Raw genomic sequence first — 19,520 nt, 5'->3', positions numbered from 1 at the left:
AACCCAAATGACTTCGTGCACGATGCTATCGAGTGCTTCAGATATGCTGCATTTCTTAAAGACACCTGGATAATCTCCGCTTGCAGATTCCGTGGGCGCTACGGAGGAACTCCGTTAGCTCGGTACTCTCCTAGCTTTGCTCACGAATATACGTCAATGGCTCATTTCGGGTAACATTATAAAAAAAGACTATATTCGTATAAATACGGCAAGCGTTGTGGTTATCCACATCAGCATGAACTTAATGACTTTCCGGACGTCTTTAATGGAGCACGGCGAAGAGTAGCTCGGGGGCATAGCATCCGGATACGCTGAATCTCAAGCCACACCTTGAGAGGAGGTTGACTACAGCAACAGTTGACAAGCGATTATGTGGAGGAAAAAAAACTAGCGCAACACTTATTAAAAACAAGGGTAGCAGACTCCAGGATCAACTCGCCACTGTGCGTCAGTGGCACTCAGCTTCTGAGCACGACGTTCCTAGTAGACGCGGCGGCAGCATTCCAATGACAGCGAAAGAAAAAAAAAAAGAAGGATAAAAGCGCTCGTGCGTTTTGATGTAGGTGCACGTGTAACAAACCGAAGTGGTCACCGTTTAACCCAAAGTCGTTAATTACAACGTCCCTCATAACTGTGCAGTTTCGGGGCACTATAGCTTAGAACTTAATTTACTCAATACGCAAAGGAGCAGTCGCTTAGAGTCTTGATTATCACTTTGTGACTCCGTTTGAACTGCCGCCTAGATATGTTTTGCGGATCAGTTATATTACAGAAGTTCTCAGAATACTGCAAGCGAAGGGTGCTCTACACCGTCATATATATATATATATATATATATATATATATATATATATATATATATATATATATATATATATATATATATATATATATGTATATATATATATACCCTCTTATGTGCGCTGCTTACCTCCAGGCGGGGCCGTACCTGGCCGGACTGCTGGACGACCACTTCAAGGGGACGCTCTACTTGCTCGTCAACCTGGTCGAAGTGCTGGTCGTCACGAGGGTGTACGGTAGGCGCCATCGCCCGTGCGGGGCGGAGGCCGTCTGCACCTGGGTGGGGGCAATTCAGTGACGCGCCGGGTGGCGGATGAGGCTTGGCGAAACAACGACACTACCTGTGAAAATAATGATCTTAGTACTGCCACACCACCAGGGACTTTGAACCAGGGATTTTGAAGAAGGCGAAATGCAAGAACGTTCATGTACTTATATTTAACGGGTCGCAAGAATAATTCGCACCTTGCACTACTGCGTATATATTGTTACTTGTTAACATCGTTACTTTCGGAAGTCGGACCCAGTCGATGAATTGACAATCAATCAATCAATCAATCAATCAATCAATCAATCAATCAATCAATCAATCAATCAATCAATCAATCAATCAATCAATCAATCAATCAATTGGCTGTTCGTTGGGCGCAATTCTATCCTCATGCATAGCGCGGAAGTGTAGCTTCCTACGTCGTTAGTGTATAGCATATTAGAGTGAAAAAGTGAGTGAAAAACTTTATCAGCTCTAGATTCGCTGGTCTTCTGCGGTCTTCAGATGGAATCGTCCATCTTCTAACACAACGGTCGGTTGCCCTTAGTCCAGGGCTCCGCTGGATGCTGCTGCCAGTTGTGCTCGCCGAATCAGACCTTCTTGGTCGACCTGGCGATCGCTGGAGAGCACTCCCTCCCATTGTTCCGCACTCGGGCTTGGTATAACGGGTGCCACGTCTATCTTCTGGCATGCCCACGTTATGTGATACAGCGTGGGTGTTTCGTGGCACCAGGGGCATTTGTCATTGTATTGTGTCGGATAAATTTTGCTGAGTACGTGTAGGTTCGGGTAAGAGCCCGTTTGTAGCTGCCTCCACGCGACAGAGTCCTCTCTGCTAAGGGAGCTGTGCGGTGGTGGATACCGCTTTCTGCAGCCCTTGTAGTAATTTAGTATCGCCGAATAGTCTTGGGGTACAGGTTCGGTCTCCTCGAGGTCGCCTACGTGGGATGCTCGGTAATAAGTGTGCCCTCGAGCTATCCTGTCCGCCTCTTGGTTCCCTGCGACTCCCGTGTGTCCCGGCGTCCATACTATTGTATGCCTAATTGGTTCTTCTTTTGTTTGTCGTTGTGTTATGTGGTCTCCGGAGCGGAGTATGCGGAGCGCTCCGTGCCCTATTCTGCCGCGTAGGTAGTTGCGGCACGCTGTTTGCGAGTCTGTAAGGATTGTTAAAGACCGTTTAGAACGATATCCCTCCGCTGCCGCTAGAGCGACGGCCGCTTCTTCAGCCTCGATTATCGTACAGCCTTGTAGTGATGCGCTGGTGATCTCGCGTAGGTTCGAATCAATCACCGTTGCTACCGCGTTGCTGTTGCTCTGCCCCGCTGCTCTGGCGTATGTGGCTGCGTCCACATATACCGTCGTTTCTTGGGGTGCTAGTGTTTTTTGTAGGTATTCAGCCCTCGCTTCTCTGCGTGCTTTGTGCAGGTTGGGATCCATGTTCCGGGGTATGGGTGCTACTTTTAGAGTGTTGCGATACTCGTCCGGAATTGTTTCGGTCCTCTGGATCTCTTGCAGTTGATCGGCGCAGCCTAGTTTCTTCAGGAGCTCCCTGCCAGATGGGGTCTGCTGTAGTCTGCGTTGTTGGGAGACTAGTTGCGCCTCTTTCAATTCGTCGAAGGCGTTGTGTAGTCCTAAGGCTAGGAGCTTTTCGGTTGAGGTGTTCTGGGGAAGGTGGAGTGCGGTTTTGTAGGCTTTGCGTAGAATCGCGTCCGCCTGTTGTACCTCACTCTTGATGGGATTGTAGTATGGGAGGCTGTATGCCACTCGCCTGACAACCAAGCTTGTGACCAGCTTGAGTGTGTCCTCCTCTCGCATGCCGTGGCGTCTGTGTGAGATGCGCGTGATCATGCGGGCCACTTGTAGGGTGGATGCCTTGAGTAGGGCGAGGGTGTGGGTGCAGCGTTGGTTTGACTGTATCCACATCCCCAGGATTCTGATGAGCGTCTTTTCCGGTATCGGCTTGCCCTCGAGGTAGAATAAATTTAGAATAGCATATTAAAAATTAATATTAATAAATAAATTAATATTAATAAATAATAATAATATTAATAAATAATATTAATCAATTAATATTAATAATAAATATTAATAAATTTAGAATAGCATATTAGAATAAATTTTCGTAATTTGATGTTTTTTCGTGGGTCTGCGTAAACGTACATAGGAGGAACTTCCTGTATACGAGTAGAACCGCACATCAGCGGAGTCAAGATGCTCGTCTGGATGTACTTCTTCCTGACAAAAGGAAACGTCGAATTTCACGTTCCATGACGTGACAGAACCTGATCAAGATCTCATGAACGAGCAACGCTTGCAAAGCGGAAAAATTGACTTTAATATTGATGTCGACATCCTCCCACCATAAACGTTTCGAACCGTTCTTCGCGGAGGACAGCGATTCATATTATAAAAAAACATGAAACCTAAAGTCATCATATCGTTCTACACCGGCTAGAACTATTGTACAAACAACCAAAAAGCCACTCATTTTCTTTCCGAAATATAGTGTGGTGAATGTCTTCCAGGAAAGACTCTTCAACACGCTCTGTGTGGCTGTCCTGGCTACACTATACAGTGACGATCGCTCGCAACTGCGCTCAAACCATCATCAAAACAAACCATTTTAGAATGCCCACCTCGTCAGCCATCCAAGGCTCTGCTCCAGTTTTCAAGAATAGCAGACCTACGCAACCGACTGTAGCCTGGATTGGTGTCCATTTTGCCGCACGTGATCCTTTGCTGTCGTAGTGTGCCGTGATTGGGAACGGCGGTGATCGGATTTCGGTCCTCTCCCTCCCTCCCTCCCTCCCTCCCTCCCTCCCTCCCTCCCTCCCTCCCTCCCTCCCTCCCTCCCTCCCTCCCTCTCTCTCTCTCTCTCTCCACTTACGTCTCACCTTTCTGGGTCCCCTTCACCCTTTCCCAAAGTGTAGGGTAGCAAACACGTCTCCTATTCTGGTTAACCTTCTTGCCTTTCTCCTTTCTTCCGCCCCCCCCTCCTTTTATCTTAACATGCACAGGTTTGTAGGGGCCTCTTGCGGTGATGCATTGGCAGTACGTCGTTTTGGACAACGACGACGCATGGAAAGGAATAGGCCATGTCTAAAAACGTGTACGTGCGCAAAAAACATCTCTCGTGACATAGATTTCCCCGTCTATGTGTTTGACGGTCTTACGGCACCGTTCTGCAGAACGCAACATAGCCAGAGTTGCAGATTTAAACGATACTGCTTGGGTTGCTAGCTCTCGAACCAAGGATGAAATTCAGCGCGCGATTCCAATCACAGATGTTCGGCGTATTTACATGGATGTGACAGAACCGAAACGAGGCGGCTTGTTGGGATCAGATTGCCCTGTCACGCTCATGTCCGCGTGAGAGCCACTTCAAGACAACTCAGTTGTATTTCGAGTAATTTTTTTTAGCATGCTGACGTGTTGCCAACGGGAAAACCCACTTTTAGTTTAAATTACATGGCTTAAATGCCATGAATAATAAAAAAAATATTAAGCCGACCACGTCTGAACAAATAACATTTCTGCACGCGCTCAAAACTTGTAGTGTATGTCATTTGTGAACCAATTTCTCTAAGTATAAATCTTGCGTTCCAAAACAAAATGTTTCTTAATTCTATGAAATAGCTAAAGTCATTCCGGTATTTGAGAAGGGTGATAGGCTGTCAGTTTCCATTTATCGTCCCACGTGTATCCATTCTTCAATTAGTAAAGTGATCAAAAATTGTAAAACGCTTGAATACCCACAAAAATTTAATTTACTGAAGACGTGCCAATTTGGTTTTCGCACCGGAAGCTGCACTAACGTTGCCCGGCTTTTCCCAACTTACTCAATCAAACGTTCTATCGATTCAGGATGCGTGGTTGGCTCAGTTTTCTGGGAATTCTCAAAGCCATCTGACACCATACTGTAGTTACCGCTGCACCGAAAGGCTACACAATAGTTCTTCGAGGAACTCGTATGAGCTGACATCACGTGAATTTCACGGAGGACGGGCATCTGCAAATATCGTTCCGCAGCACGCGACCGGCGACACATTGTCGTGCCGGTTCGAACAAGCCAGAGAGGAGGAAAGGTTCGTCGCGTCCCCTTTACTCCTCGTCCGATGACAGTGTCTATCTCCACTTCGGCATCAAATGGCATAACGGTGTTAGACCTATTCTTGAGTACGTTGATCAAGGCAATTTACTGGCTATTTGCGTCATCAAGACACAAGATGCCTCAAATCTTACTAAGATTCCAAGAAGGCAAAGTTCTCGTCATCAGGTCCAGCCATATTGAGCTGACAAGTGCATACAATACGCGCTAATGATCCTGTCTACTAAGCATTATATCCCTATACGCACCGCGGAAAGAGCGCAAGGTTCATGCCAAACACCGCTTGCCCTTCTCCTCGCGTGCGCCGCCTTCCCAGCGCAAGAGTCAACGGCAATCGCGCAAGTGCGCCTAGGTGTGCCATGACGTCACTCATAGTGACGCGTGACGTTGAGAATAGTTCAAGGCAAGATCAGTTATTTGCTTAAGCTGTTGCTTAAATTGAGGAACTAACGTTTAGAGAAATAAGAAAACATACAGACCAAATGTGTGCGTGTTTTTGTTTTAATTCGTACCATAGAAAGAGAGACGTACTTGCGTTTCGTCCGCTTCTTCCCACGTCGTGCAGCCGCAGGCGCACAGAACGAAACTATGTCATTTCCTACGGTATTCCAGCGCCGCGCTCATTCTCTTTCGTCTTCTAACGCCTGAGCGCTCGTGATTGTGGCACTGACTTATAGCGCTAACAGGTGTTCTCGTGCAGATCGCGCAAAATCGTCCGCTGCGCGATGCGAGACAAACGCAACAGCTCGCGCGCGAGACCGTCACCAGAAGTGCGCCCCTCAGCAACAACGTGGGAGGGAGGGAGAGGAGGGAGATAAGAAAGAAGGCGGGGCCCATGACGTATTTGTCACCGGATCCTGCGGCTCCGGTATGGGAGAATGCAGGGAAGGAATTTTGGTTTCGTAGGCTAGACGGGGCAAGTGGAGAGACTGTCTATGTTGGCACTGACGCTCGCCTCCTAAAATAATGGGTTTGCGGCACTTCAAATATTTCTATTTCTGCTACTAATGAATTTCTGCTACTAATGAAAATTCTTGCGGTAGAACACACCTTAGAGGGCACGTAACAATTGCTATGTGGCTTGGTGAAGCGCCTTTTAAGGTGACTCACAACTCGCTATACGCCGTTAGCAACTTTTTCAACAAGTTACCAACACTGGTCCCTTACTGTCAGGTGTGCGTCGCCTGATCATCGACGCCCAGACCATGACGAACATGACGCCCAACATCGTCCTGCGCACTGTCTGGACCACGGTGCTGCCAATCTCGCTCACGGTGAGTAAAGCCCATATGTTTATTATTGTTATTAACTAATTTCGAGAGCACAGTTGCAGGGTTGGGACAAATGTAGACAAAAAAAAATTGAGCAGTTTCACCCAAAGGACGAATCACTGAAAAGCTATAGCAATGGTTCACGGCGCGTTCCTCAGACAGACGGCGTTTTCGAAATACTCGAGGGTGGTATGTCGGCGCGACACAGCACGTGAGGTGACTGCTGAGGTGCAGAAGAAACCGTGCCTTGACAGCTATTAGGCGTCTCACAATGCTAGCATGATGGGCGCCCCCTACCGGCGTTGCAGGCATCGCGCCTCAGTGATGCACGAAGTCATTGAATGGTTTGAGCTTTTGTCAGCATTTGTAGCCCGAAGGGCAGTGTACGTTCAGCTTGGGCGACTGGGTGTATGCACTACGGTGTTACACGTACAGAGCTGCTAAGCGGGAACGCTAATGGTCTTCCTAGATTATGAGTCCCTGACAATCAAGATCTGCCCGAAGCGGTGCTCTCAACCAATGAGCGTTGCGCACGCAGCGTCTTCGGCAGTCCCGGACAGTCCGGGACGACCAATTGACAACGCGATGCTCATGACCAATAGTGGGGGACATAACTCTACCCCGGCTCCGCTGCAGAGTCGATGGGGAGATGCATGCAGGTGCGTCCGCTCGGATTCCTTGTTTTTCATCCCGCTAAAGGCACTGCGCTTCTCTCGCGTCTGTGGAGATCTTCTAACCCTCGACGCGCGGACCGCGCATGCGCACCGATACCGTGACAGCACGATGGGTCCGACTATAGAGTTCGTACAATTGATAGAGGGAACTACTATATGGCACCAGTGTCATCGTGAGCGCCAGCGCCAGAGCTGCGTGGGAATGATGGGAAGTACATGGATTTACCTAGACTTCGTCCTTCAGGCTTCAATTGGCTTCGTGACTTCGTGAAGCGATCATTTTGAAGAAAGTACTCCGTTATAAGTATTAGAATATACGTTTATAAAATTGTCCGATGGCAACATTCAAACACGTCCTCTAGCACAGAAGCCCGATTTTGAAAGCATTACGCCAGGGGAGCATGGACAAGCGGAACCGCTGCAGTTAGCAGCGATTATGTGTGCGTGTAGTCTTATTACCCACTGCGTTACAAGAAAGGTGTACATTGCTTTGTAAGTTAGGCCAATTTAGGCCCCGAGAAAGCATAACAAACAAAGCCACACGAACGTCTGAAGCTCCAAGCACAAAGATCAGACAAATACCTGTACTACCCACTATTCCCATGGTGGCTGAACGATCGCAGCGCCATAGTTCTTTCTAGTGATTGTAGGAAACCCTGGGGCCGACGGCGCTGCCAACGGCGACTTAGGAAACGCGCCTTCAGGGTTCCGCGTAATTGTTCTCGCAATAAAAGCATAAAGACTGCGTTTGAACTCTCGAAACTCTCTGATCTCCATGGAACGCATCGGAGTGTGTGCAGTGCATTCCGAGGGATCTATACTAAAAAGAATGTTTTTAAATTAAATAATTGTAATAGAGTTACTAATCGGGCAAGGTTTAAAGTACACTGGGCGGGTTGGCACACGGCAAAAGTAATAAAGCATACCAAGACACGGACAGAGGAGCCTCAAGCGAAAACTTTGTGCAGGTTTTTATTGGCAAGATATAAACTGTGCGTATGTCGCCATGGCTTTACCTATGTTTTTTCCTTGTGGCCGATTTCTCGTAATTGTAATAAGGCCTTGGCTGCTGGACACGCATATTTCCTGTTAACCTCCCCCTGTTCGCACAAGGACCTTCGCTGAGGATACACAATTTTTGAAATAAATTATACCATGTGTTTGGCGCATGATAGCCTGAGTTGCTTATGCGCCATAAAACCCAATACAATACAATACAAATCTTGTTAACCTCCCGCACAGATATTCCCTGTCGTGTTTCCATTAAACATTTGTTGAACATTAGCGCTTGTGCACTTCTGACCTCCTATGTCAATTTCTTGGCTTGACTTACTAATGACTATTCATCCTCATTTCTTACTCAACTCTCCCCGTCATCCTACGCGAGGGCGGTGCAGCAGAGCTGCATCTTAGTTCTTTTGCGGCGCGCCAATGGAATACCGGTGGCACTCCCTATACTACCCTCTAATGCGAGTTCAGACCCTGACGAAGCTGTTCGAGAGCAACATTTCAGCAGCGACGGGATAGGCCGCAACGCGCGAACAACCGCCTCCTCCTCGTCTCGGTCCTTCAATTGCGCGACTCATTTCCAGGCACGGTGTGTTTCCAGGTCACGAACTAGACCAGGAATTGGCACCGCTAACTCTCAACGTATACGCGACAGAAAACTCACGTTGTGACGGCTGGACAGCTGCGCGAGCCTGCGTCACGGGCGACCTTGCACATCCTTATTCACCAAGGTGACTTTTCGAAGCCTCGTATCGTTTTTCGCGTTTTCGCGCACACGATGACGCAATCGCGTACGCTCAACACACCTCGAGGGTTCTGTTGGATTCCCTGCGTAGTGCGTAACACCCTCCTATAAGAAATGTGTGACCGATGGTGGCATCGAACCTCCTCTGTCTTCCTGTCCTGCAGCGCAATGCTCAAACCATGCCAATGTGTGCACAGGGTGGCCAGGTCTTTTCAAGCTGTTTAAACAGGTTTTACTCCTGGTCTTCCGCAACATTGCTGCAAATAAACTCAATTCCATTCAATTCAATTAGGCCGCGACCGCACGCATGCCTTTCTCGTGATAGTATCGCCCTTTGAAACGTTTCGCACGTGCGTCAAGGGCCAGCTTCTTGCAGTATTCCCTCTTGACAGCTAGCGCATCGAGACTGTGTCAGACAGCAGTCCTCGCGATCGGCCTGCATATTTTAGCCGGCCGACATTACCTCCATACTGGGTGAGCTGGGTGAAGTTCCCCTATAGTGCTGTCTCATTAGAAATAGCGAGGCGTAGCTGGGGCGCTAAAAAGCGTGTGTGAAGCTTCACTAAGGTGCACACGAGCTTGAATCGTTAACAGCCCCTAGCTTTCTGTCAGAAGAGCGAGGTTCTTAAGAGAGTTGGAAGTGCCGTTTTATTGCGACAGCAACTATATGGACACTCGGTGCGCATTCTCGCCGCGGCGCCGCCATCCTCGTCTTGATGCTGTAGTATCGACGGCGTATGGCAGAAATTGGAAGGTGTCCACAGACTCGGGAGTGTGTTTTGGATGCAAAAGCGACGAAGCGGAATGACTGCGGCCAAGCCGAAGCCTGGGCCGCTTCGGCTTGTCCAGTATTCGGCACAGTGCTTCGCTACAGTGCAGGCATAATGCCTGCTTCGCCACAGCGCCTGAGCACTGTGCGCGCACATATTCGCGCTCCTGCTGATCAGCAGTGTGAAACCGCAACGTGGCACATGCACATGTGTGCTGTGCTACGTCGTGTCTGAACGGAATTGGCGGTAAACGTGAAGATAAATACGTCTCACCCTTTCATTTGGGCGCCGACACTTTTCCGTCGGTTTCATCTCGTGTATCGTAAAGGTGTGTTGCCTGTAACTCTGTTGTCGCTATCACTGCAACTCCGCTATTTTAGAGCACAACCCCTAGGTACCCGCCGTGGTGGCTCAGTGGCTATGGTGTTAGGCTGCTGAGCACGAGGTCGCGGGATCGAATCCCGGCCACGGCGGCCGCATTTCGATGGGGGCGAAATGCGAAAACACCCGTGTACTTAGATTTAGGTGCACGTTAAAGAACCCCAGGTGGTCAAAATTTCCGGAGTCCTCCACTACGGCGTGCCTCATAATCAGAAAGTGGTTTTGGCACGTAAAACCCCATATATTATTAACCCCTAGGTGCCCTTTTCTGCGGCGAGCGTCAGCGTCGGTGTCCCTCGGCGTCCCACGGCGTCCTCGGTGTAACCGGGCGAACGAGCACAGCGAAGGATGAAAGAGCGAATGCAGAGCGCAGCGGGGAATTAAGGACGGCGATAGCGAAGAGAGCGCGAGGAGGCAAGTGGAGGAAAAGGGTATGACGAAATCGTGAGAAGAGCGTAGTGCTGCTCAAGACGCGCTCTGCATGCGGCGACATTGGCTACGGGATGGCGCCAGAGGAGAGCGCGTCGTCTGTTCATGCACCAAAGACGCCACCGATACCATATACGGAAACAAAGCGCTGCATGAACGGGGTCTGTCTGCGGGGGCTGCTGTGACTTGCGCCCACGCGTTTCTCACGTGCTGCCTCTCGCAATCTCCCAAATAGCGCGGCAGTCGCGCCACACTTCGCTCCGTTTGCAACGTGCCGCACGAGACAGATTGTCCGCGCCAGCCAATATGTCGCGAAATAAAAACACGTGTAGAGCTCCCCTACAGTGTCGCATTAGGGAGTATCGTGATCGTCGGTAAATTTTAACGTGAAGCTTTCTTTGCCTCTTCTCCCGACTTTCCGGTTGCTGCTTTCATGGTCTTGCCGCGCGTGCAGCTAGGTTCCTCGCAATACCATCATATGGCGCTCGCCTGCGCGCATCCCGGCTAGCGCTGCCGCGCCAGCCGGCATGCGCATTTCACAATGTGTGTGTATCGCACGTGCTGTGCTTGCTTTCCTATGCGACAAAAACGCAGCTCGTAGAGGTAGCGCGCTGTGCTGCGAAAACGTAAACGTCACAATCGTCCATAGCCTGAAGAAGGCGCTTTGAACTGGCGTCTCAACAGCGTGCTCATCACGCATGCAGAAGGAACATGTAGACACGCGCTAGCAAAATGGCTCCAAAGCGTGCACTCAGCGTCGAAGACATTCACGCCCGAAAGAAGCGCCGCACGGAGCAGGGAGCGTCTTAGCTGCGCAGCTAAACACGTTGCAGACTACGCACACAAACAGCAGTGGCGCACGCTAGGTAACGTTTTGCATCAACTCACCACTCTCGCAGTGGACTAAACGCTGCAGAAATTACACATTCACCGCCAAAATCACCGCTAATTATCGTCAATCAAAGCAAACAGCATACAAAGCTTCGCTTACATCGACTCCCACAGTGGGTGGGTTCCGCCAATTCTTTTCACAAGCTGTGTATTTTCCAGGGCATCATTACTCCTGCGTATCAGCAGTTGTCTCGCGTGCTGCGTCACTGCATGTTGCCTCCGCAAATTTTTCGCGCGATATAGTTTCCAATGCAAGTTACTGGAGAAAACTGTGGCGCTAGTCAACGGAAGCTGCAGGCACGGTGGTTAATCCAGTATGCTAATGATTATTATTACCAGAATTTTCCAAAACTTCTGCCTTTTGGCGTGCTGTGTGTTCTCGTTCTCACGTTATGAACTTACCAACATTTCGAAACATACGAGAGGTTACCTTTCGGTACTTTAGGAACCCCCATTTTTGAAAGTTCGGGTGGGTTGTCAGCTGACGTAGAAGGCCACTGTTGTAAGAGGAAGTGCACTGGCTTCCCTTTATGCTTAGGAGCACCATGGGCTGCGCGTATGGTTCAAAACTTCGCCAGCGTGGTGACAAACCATGATCTACCCCTTAAATGTACTTATGTATCAAGCTTGATGAATGCTGAAGGGCCTTTTTAAATGCCATATGAATTAGACCAAAGTAAAAAAAAAAGCACCATTGATACATTTCTGGGCGTTTCGAGCATTACACACTCTGTTACCTTGTCTCTGGACGCTGAATAGATAGGATGTTGAAATGACAAAAAGGAAATGCATATTTAGGTACTCAAAAGATATACTAGGGTATATAGTCCCTGCGGGCAATAGAACCTAACCGTTCCCTCGTACGTGACCGCTGTGCAGCTCGCACCCATAGACATCGTTTTCAATTATATGGACATTCCAAACGCATTTATGCCGTCGCCGTGAGGTTCTGTGTGAAGTCCAAGGGCGAAAACACCGTCGCCGGGCGCCTTGCGCTGTATGCGCAAGTGAAAGCGTGCGAGGGGAGCCGACGATCGCGTCTCAGTCTCGCCCTCGCGAAAGCGACGAAAGCGCAGAGGAAGCAAGCCGCCTTCCGTCGCGCGCGAGGCACACAACGATGCGAGAAAGAGGGGGAGGAGGGTGGGGGGCGGCGTCCTGCTCCGTATGCAACTGAGCACGCGGCGGCTGCTCGCGGTCGTGTGCGGTCGCGCGGCCGTATACGTTGAGAGCGATCGGCTTTGGGGCCAGAGTCTAGGCGCGTAGGCGGCTCGTAGTTTTGTGCGTGCTGCGTGTTCTCGGCGCTCAATTTTCATTGAAGCAATAAACATCCCGAAGACCACTTCACTCGCTGCTGCTGCCGCGTTTCCTCATGACAGCGTTTTGACAGCGAGTGTCCGCGGTCATCGAGTATGATGTGTTCATGGTTGCTCTGCGCACTGATACCATTCTTGTATATTTAGTGAGCAGGCGAATGTTTAAAGCTGATACGGCCTACAAAAGTGCTTTCATTACTTCGTGTGGCTGTCTGCTAATTTGCTATTGCAATCGATGCTTCGCCTTTCGGGCAAAACTGCGACTTCTTTTTTTCACAGGCACTGGCACTGTCAACCATGCTGTACAAACCAGGCTCGTCGTACCACGAATACATCTACCCTGCCTGGGTGAAAGACTTGGTCCTTGGCTTGGCTCTGGCGGGTTTTGGCTTTGTGCCAGCCTACGCCGTGGCCTCATTCGTGTCGAGTAGATGGGTGAGACCGCTCAAAACAGGAACGAGCATTTGCGGACGCTGAACTAATATCTAAGAAAAGTCGTGATACATGGCAAGTGTTATCGATTAAGTGGGTCCGAAAAGCAACTAAATGATGTGAAAAGTGAAATGTGAAAACTACTAAAATCGTTTGAATAGGTGGTGTCCAAATACAGCGGCCTGCGACTGTTCCCAGGAGTAACAAAAACAGATCGCGAAGGCGACGCTTTTGCATGCTGTTTGAGTCGGTGCATGCAACAAGGAAATAATTAGGGGAGAGCATCGCACCACACGATTGAAGTCAAAGGTATGGTCCCAGCACGCAATCGTCACCTCGGAGCACGTGGTAGGTTTTAGTCCACTTGCTCTACAGTTACGGCTAGAGCAGGGCACGAGGGCTTCTTTTTCGTATTTGCCCGACGCATGCGTGATTTGTGAAAGAGATATCTGGGGACTTTTGCTTCTCGAAAACTGCCTTTCCCTATTGGGGGCGAGCTCCACCACTAGAAAAGCTGGCGCCACCCACGGCGTGACGTGGCATGAGGGATCACGTTGACACAGCGGCCACGTGGGCGCGGCTTCGGAAGCGCCGAAGCGAGCTGAAAACGAAAGTTTAAAGCCATACCTGCGCTGCAGTTTCTGATTAAGTGGTGCGGCTTTCTCGCCTTGGGCGTCTGCTTGACAACATCTGAAAGTACTATAATAGGTAGTGGCTGCCTTTGGATGCGTGCAGCATGGTAGGCTACTGTTCGGTGTCGCAGTGCGGTACGTACCCAATGGAGCCCGGTGTCAGCCTTTTTCACACATAGCCGCAGGATAAGGCGCTGTGTGAAGCTTGGCTCGCGAAACTTAAAACAGGAAAACAGCTATCGGCTACAACTCGGGTACTCAGGAAGCACAGACGCGAGGAAGATTTCTGCTACGGCGCCGGGACTGCGATGTTCGGGAGTAGCAGAAAACGCGCAGTGAGAGCACGCCCGCGCTCGCTGCCCGGCTAATGTCATGACAGTTTGCCTATGAACTTGTTGATGCTAGGTACTGGCAAGTTCACTGAAATGGAAATGGAGTGGTAAGAAGCACATAAAAAAAAGGCATGGCATACGGTCATGTTTGTGTTATGAATTAACGCACTGGATTCTGAAAAAGCAGCAGCGCGAAATCGCCCGCAGAGAATACCGATAAACATACAGTGCGACGCAAGTTGAGAAACAATATTGAAACGTCCAAGAGTTTAGAAAAAAGAATATTGAACCGTCGCTACCGCACCTCACAGTCGCCGTAGGCGTGGAAGTCTCTATAACGAAATTATTTTTGAAGAGCTCTGATAGCGTCCATGCAACAATGGTTGCTTGTGTACTGTACTACTAATATTCTGCGCCCTAAAGCTCACAGCATGGTGCGAAAACGCGCCCGTCGCGAAAGCAGAACATTGTGTGCGGACATGCATGCAGACGTGCAGGTGGTCGCTGCGAACCCGTGCGATCGCTGCATTGAGGCTTCATTCTCTTATGCTCTATTCGGTTATACAGACAGCCCACTAAAAGAACATGTTTCACATAGTTTTCTCTCATCGTTTGCCTACCTTTCACGCAAGAAGCCGGTTGGGGAAACCCCATCGCGTCTACCGCGCGAAGTGGCGTTTGCTGTACGTATTCAGTTAACATATAGCGTCCGTAAACGATTCTGTGCTTTCAGTTTGCACAAGATTATTATTTTGACACTAAATTTCCATTTTGAGAATACTTGCAGAAATGTCCAGGAGGGCGGCAGCGTGGTGTTCTTATTGAGCGCCGTAAGCGAAACCTATGAGGAGCGCGCCGCATGATCCCTCATACTACGCAAGGGAGGTGCGTCCGATAGATGGTGAGTGCGTAAGTCCTTCACCCCAATAGGTACTACGGAGCGGGAGGCGCTTTGCTCTGCTTTTCTTTAACCAAGGTGCACTAGGCGACAGTGGATAAATACTCCGTAATACGCTCCATTTTCGTGTTTCGTGGCGTACTGTGCTCATGACCGCGAGGTCCTCGGTTCGATTGGTGTATTCGACAGACTTCTTTTTCTTTTTTTCTTCCAAATACGGTTTGCAGCGCTGCATCGAACGTGCGCAAGTGCATGAATGCGCCGCGATTGGGACTGCTGCACTTGTACTTGAGTGTTTTTCCGTGCATGTGCAAGGCTGTTTAATTTGGCATACATTCACGCGATACCATGTCGCGAGCAGTCGTGGTGGCTGGGACGCTGCCAGAACGCAGCCGATGAAACAAAGGCGTTTCGCAAGTACGTCTTGGCGTCTGTCACAACCCAGTGTTACATACTTTTCCACCTTTCGAATTCTGCAGAACATGTTGTTCTTTCCTGCGCTTCACCACCAGGTCTGGCATGAAGGGTTCCTGCTAACCGGAGCGGAGCAACCCGGCGCGCATGCGGGGGAAGGTGGAGAGAGAGGGGTTTAGGTAGATCTCGCTCTAGCAGGCGCAGTCCTATGAATAATGACACGTTGTTATTGCCAATTGGTTTTATTGTAAAATATCCATTTGCAGGTTGTGCTAAAATTCGGCTGGGCGGCGCATTTGCAGAGCTAGCCAATGTGGCAAGTATTGTAAAGATGGGCTCCAACCGTCGACGGCCCGGCTACTGACTGTAGTGTCGCTGTCAAAGTAGTGAGCGCTGAAGGCGCATCGCGAAGTGGCAAACCTTGTGTTACGTGAGCCCCAGCGACACGGGACAACCACTGGCGACAACAAACTGCAGCTTTGCCGTTACAAACACTGTTTCAGCCGCTATGATGCCGCTTGGACGGAAGTTTCATAAAAAGGAGCAAAGCGCGTTGTTCTCCGTGGTACCTTAGCAAAGGTAGGTTTCCTTAGCAAAAACCCCCAGCGAAAGACTCCAGATATTTCTCTGAGGACTTTTGTGTCGGGTAAATACGAGAAAGAAGTTTTAGTGGGCCGGGCAGTCGCACAAGTGTGCAAAAGTTAAGAGCTACCAGAGCCGAACCAAACATTCTCGGCAGACGAGACGATTCTCAGAGGTCACGTGTTAGGGAAAAGCGAAGCGAACGGCTTCACCGAGAATTCGCTTGCCAAGGCTGGCAAGCGAACTTTTTTCCATGTGGCGCAGGAATTGCAGAGCCGAAAACAGGTCAAAGCCGCCATGTTCTAGATAACACATTATCTCCCCCTTCTCTCGACCTATCATCTTCCTTATTGATATTAACGCTCCAAGTCAAGTGTGCGCCTGACTTGCCTGTGCGTGTGTCAGGAGCCCTCGATGTGCCTGATGCCATCTGTGCGCTGGGGCCCGAACCCGGACGCCCACGCTGACTGCCAGTACGTGGAGAGGCTGCAGCGCGAGGGCGCCAGAGACTGGTCCGCAGGCTGGATGGCGGCGAAGGACGAACCTGCTCTAAACAAAACGGCGCCTCTGCCTTCCACGTCGTCCACGCTGTCGCCGCATCCGGATGAAAGCCGCGCCACCGCTGGAGCCGTGCCAGCAGCTGCCAGCACCCCACCGAGCACCAAGCCTCCCAGACTGTTTTTCCGGGCCACGTAAGGGTTGATGGATGGATTGCGATCGAAATAGCGTGCAACATTTTGGAACAGGGAAATACAAGATGAGCGCTCAGAAATGTGCTTTCGCGATTTCCTGGTCAGAACAATAGAGGCTCTCATAAGTGGCGTGCGACAGGTTCGTGGCAGAAATTACCGTGTTATTGTTACTATTTTTGCTTTCGTCCACCTATTATGGTCCGCTGGTTGCCCGCTAGTTCCACAGGTGGTAAAGTATGAACCTTTTGTTTGGTTGCTCGAGAGCGTTTTCCCTTGTATTCGCCCTCTCCCATAACGGAGTCTTTTATAGTAGGAACTGTCGTTCGTTACAAATTTGTACTAGAAACTTTGGTGCATTCCTACAATGAGCGTGAGGCTCATTTACTTGTGTTTGCCTCTAGGCAAATTCACATTTGCTACTTCATTGGGGTAGACCTGGTGCAACTCTGTGCTCTGTATTGCTCGAATTAACCTATCATTCTTATCGTGGAGTTTTCTTTGATTCTAACGCACCTTCCACCTTACCACGGGCTCAAAAGTGACAAAAGCTTTTACAAAAACCTTGCGGACTTAAAGTTCGTCGTGACACCTTGCAAACACAGTTCATTCTACGATTATCCGCAATACCTTGTAGACCATATTGTGCACTCATTTTGTGCTTCTTAAACTTGATAATGATCATATTCAAGGAGGTAATCACAAATCGAATGGTGACCACGGTTAGCACGAGTTCATCGCGGTCATTGGCATGCATGTCGAGCACTGAACTGAATCTACGCTTCTGCGCTGGTATGTTCGAACAGAGCAGGCTGACTGGTATCGCAGGCACACACGCGCGCGCACGCACGCACGCACGCAAACACGCATGCACGCACGCACGCACGCACACTAAAGCGCACTTACAGCACGCACAAGACGTATTCCCTTGGTGACATTCATTCGCCGTGTCTATTTTTGGTCCCGGTGTTTTCGCCAGCACGCTCGCTCAAGCAGAGTTGTTCTAAAATAAAGCTTGTACATTTTCCAGCCCTCAACGGGAGAGCCAAGCCACCGGAGGCACCCCCAGTGTAGCTGAACGCCGGCAACTGCAATGACACAATTTCCTCGCCTCATAGCTTCCGGACCTTCAACTACGATTGTGCGGCTCCCTGACCTTCCCACCTGTAGCATGTGCGCTGCTTCCGAACCGCTTCGAACTCTGTGTCTTGTCAGGGCGTGCTGTGGCACATTGGTCTCAACTGAGAAACTTTAGAGCGATCGCTTTAATACTGCTGAAAAACTGTAATTGCACCGAGCCACAGCTGCTTTCTAGAGTTCGGAAGCTGTATGCGCTTTTAATACTTTTTTATATGTGGACAATTCACTGAATGCGTGCATATACAGGCAGGTCGGGATGCCAGCAGGGCACCCGCCCTGCTAGTGTGGTGCTTTACCCTGTCACTGGAAAACTACGTCACCACACGTTCAGCGGCTCAATCGAGTATTGTGCGTGCGTGTCTTCCGTGAGGGTGCACTTGGAGAACACTTGGACGAACGTGCGTTTACCGATGATATTGGCGCCCTACACCTTCCTTTTACGCAGGTATTGCTCCAGAAAGGCTGGAAACTAACTTGATTTTGTTTATATGTAAAACTGTTTACATGCCCTATCAGGAACTGCCCTTGAGTGTATCTTTTCCTTCATTATTGAGTGAGCAAAATGAATTTATCAAGCGTATGCAGTTCGTAGGTTGTCTTTTGTACAGCGGCAGAAATCGCCACCAATGTGCTGCAGCTCGCGCAGGATGCGCCGGCCTTATTTGTCGTTTGTTGTGCGTTGGTATGACGGGATCGAAGGCGAACTTAGAGGAGGTTGGAACTACAGTGTGTCTATAAACAGCAACACCAAGTATAAACATAGGCATATTGAAAACCAAAAGCAAAGACAATAAAAACCAACACAGCCAAAGTGAGATGCCACACATGAACACGTCTAAATACGACGCACAGTCGACGAAATGAGCATCTGCGTTGAAATCGGATAGTGGCAAATTGGTGAGTAAAAACTGCCGCAAGCATATGTAACCATTTTAATACTGCCAACAGTGTACAGCGCCATTACTTATACACCTTAGTTATCACAAGTCTATGCTCTGCGTCTGCCACTGTTGGAAAGCAACAACATTGCGAGTCAGGTCTGTGCGAAAGGCAGTATACCACATTAAAGCAGTTGCGGATCGCATTTCTCCCCATTTACTTTGCTGCTTTTTTTCTCTTTGTGCCTTTAAGCATTGCTGTGGGCGGTAATCTCAGCTTCCGGGTGCTGCCCCACAGGCCGTCAGTGCCACTGGCAGGTCCGTCGTTGTACTGCACTGGCCTGAATAAAGGTGATAATTGTATTCGCGAAATGCGCTGTCGATGGTTGCAATTTCAATGGAAGCGCTCCGCGGAAATGCATCTCTGTTAAATATTCCAAGTGTTTTAACCAAACAAGTGCAATCGAAAGCAATGGACGATGTACAACATTATGTAACTAGGCTACTCACCCCCTTGTTCTTCCGCCCTTCATTTCGCTTTTATAACGTGCTCTAATGAAAATGACCACGTTTCTGCTCGTAAAACTATTAATGCTGAGTCAGGTTTTGAAAGTTTCAACGGTGCATGTAGTACAATGTGGAAGAAACCATGTCGTTAACCCTCCTTTTGACTCATTCGACGTTTTTCGTCCTGGATAGGTCATTTGAGGAGTGTAAGAAAGCCCGCTTCCAGGCTTTACATATGATATGAGCTGAACAGGTATGGAAAGGTAAATCGCAGACATAATAAAGGAAATCTTCACTATCACCGTTTTTGAAGGGCAGATGGATTCATGATAGGCAGCGCCATCTGTTGACTAA

The 19,520-nt window shown here is 49.4% G+C and overlaps 1 protein-coding gene across 2 annotated transcripts in view; it reads left to right on the top strand.

Annotated features, from left to right (window-relative positions):
- LOC135913807 (sodium-dependent proline transporter-like) overlaps positions 1-19,031 on the top strand; it is a 61,949-nt gene extending 42,918 nt beyond the window's left edge. For both annotated transcript variants that reach the window (XM_065446504.1, XM_065446503.1), the window contains 5 exons: positions 938-1,037; positions 6,354-6,454; positions 12,942-13,097; positions 16,358-16,644; positions 17,672-19,031. In XM_065446504.1, the coding sequence (XP_065302576.1) occupies positions 938-1,037; positions 6,354-6,454; positions 12,942-13,097; positions 16,358-16,644; positions 17,672-17,738 (711 nt within the window). In that variant the 3' untranslated portion in view covers positions 17,739-19,031. The remainder of the gene's footprint in view (positions 1-937; positions 1,038-6,353; positions 6,455-12,941; positions 13,098-16,357; positions 16,645-17,671) is intronic.
- The last annotated feature ends 489 nt before the right edge of the window (positions 19,032-19,520 follow it).

This window comes from Dermacentor albipictus, chromosome 6, assembly GCF_038994185.2.
Source record: "Dermacentor albipictus isolate Rhodes 1998 colony chromosome 6, USDA_Dalb.pri_finalv2, whole genome shotgun sequence".
Classification (NCBI taxonomy): Eukaryota; Metazoa; Arthropoda; class Arachnida; order Ixodida; family Ixodidae; genus Dermacentor; species Dermacentor albipictus.
This window is presented reverse-complemented; position numbering and strand designations above follow the sequence as displayed.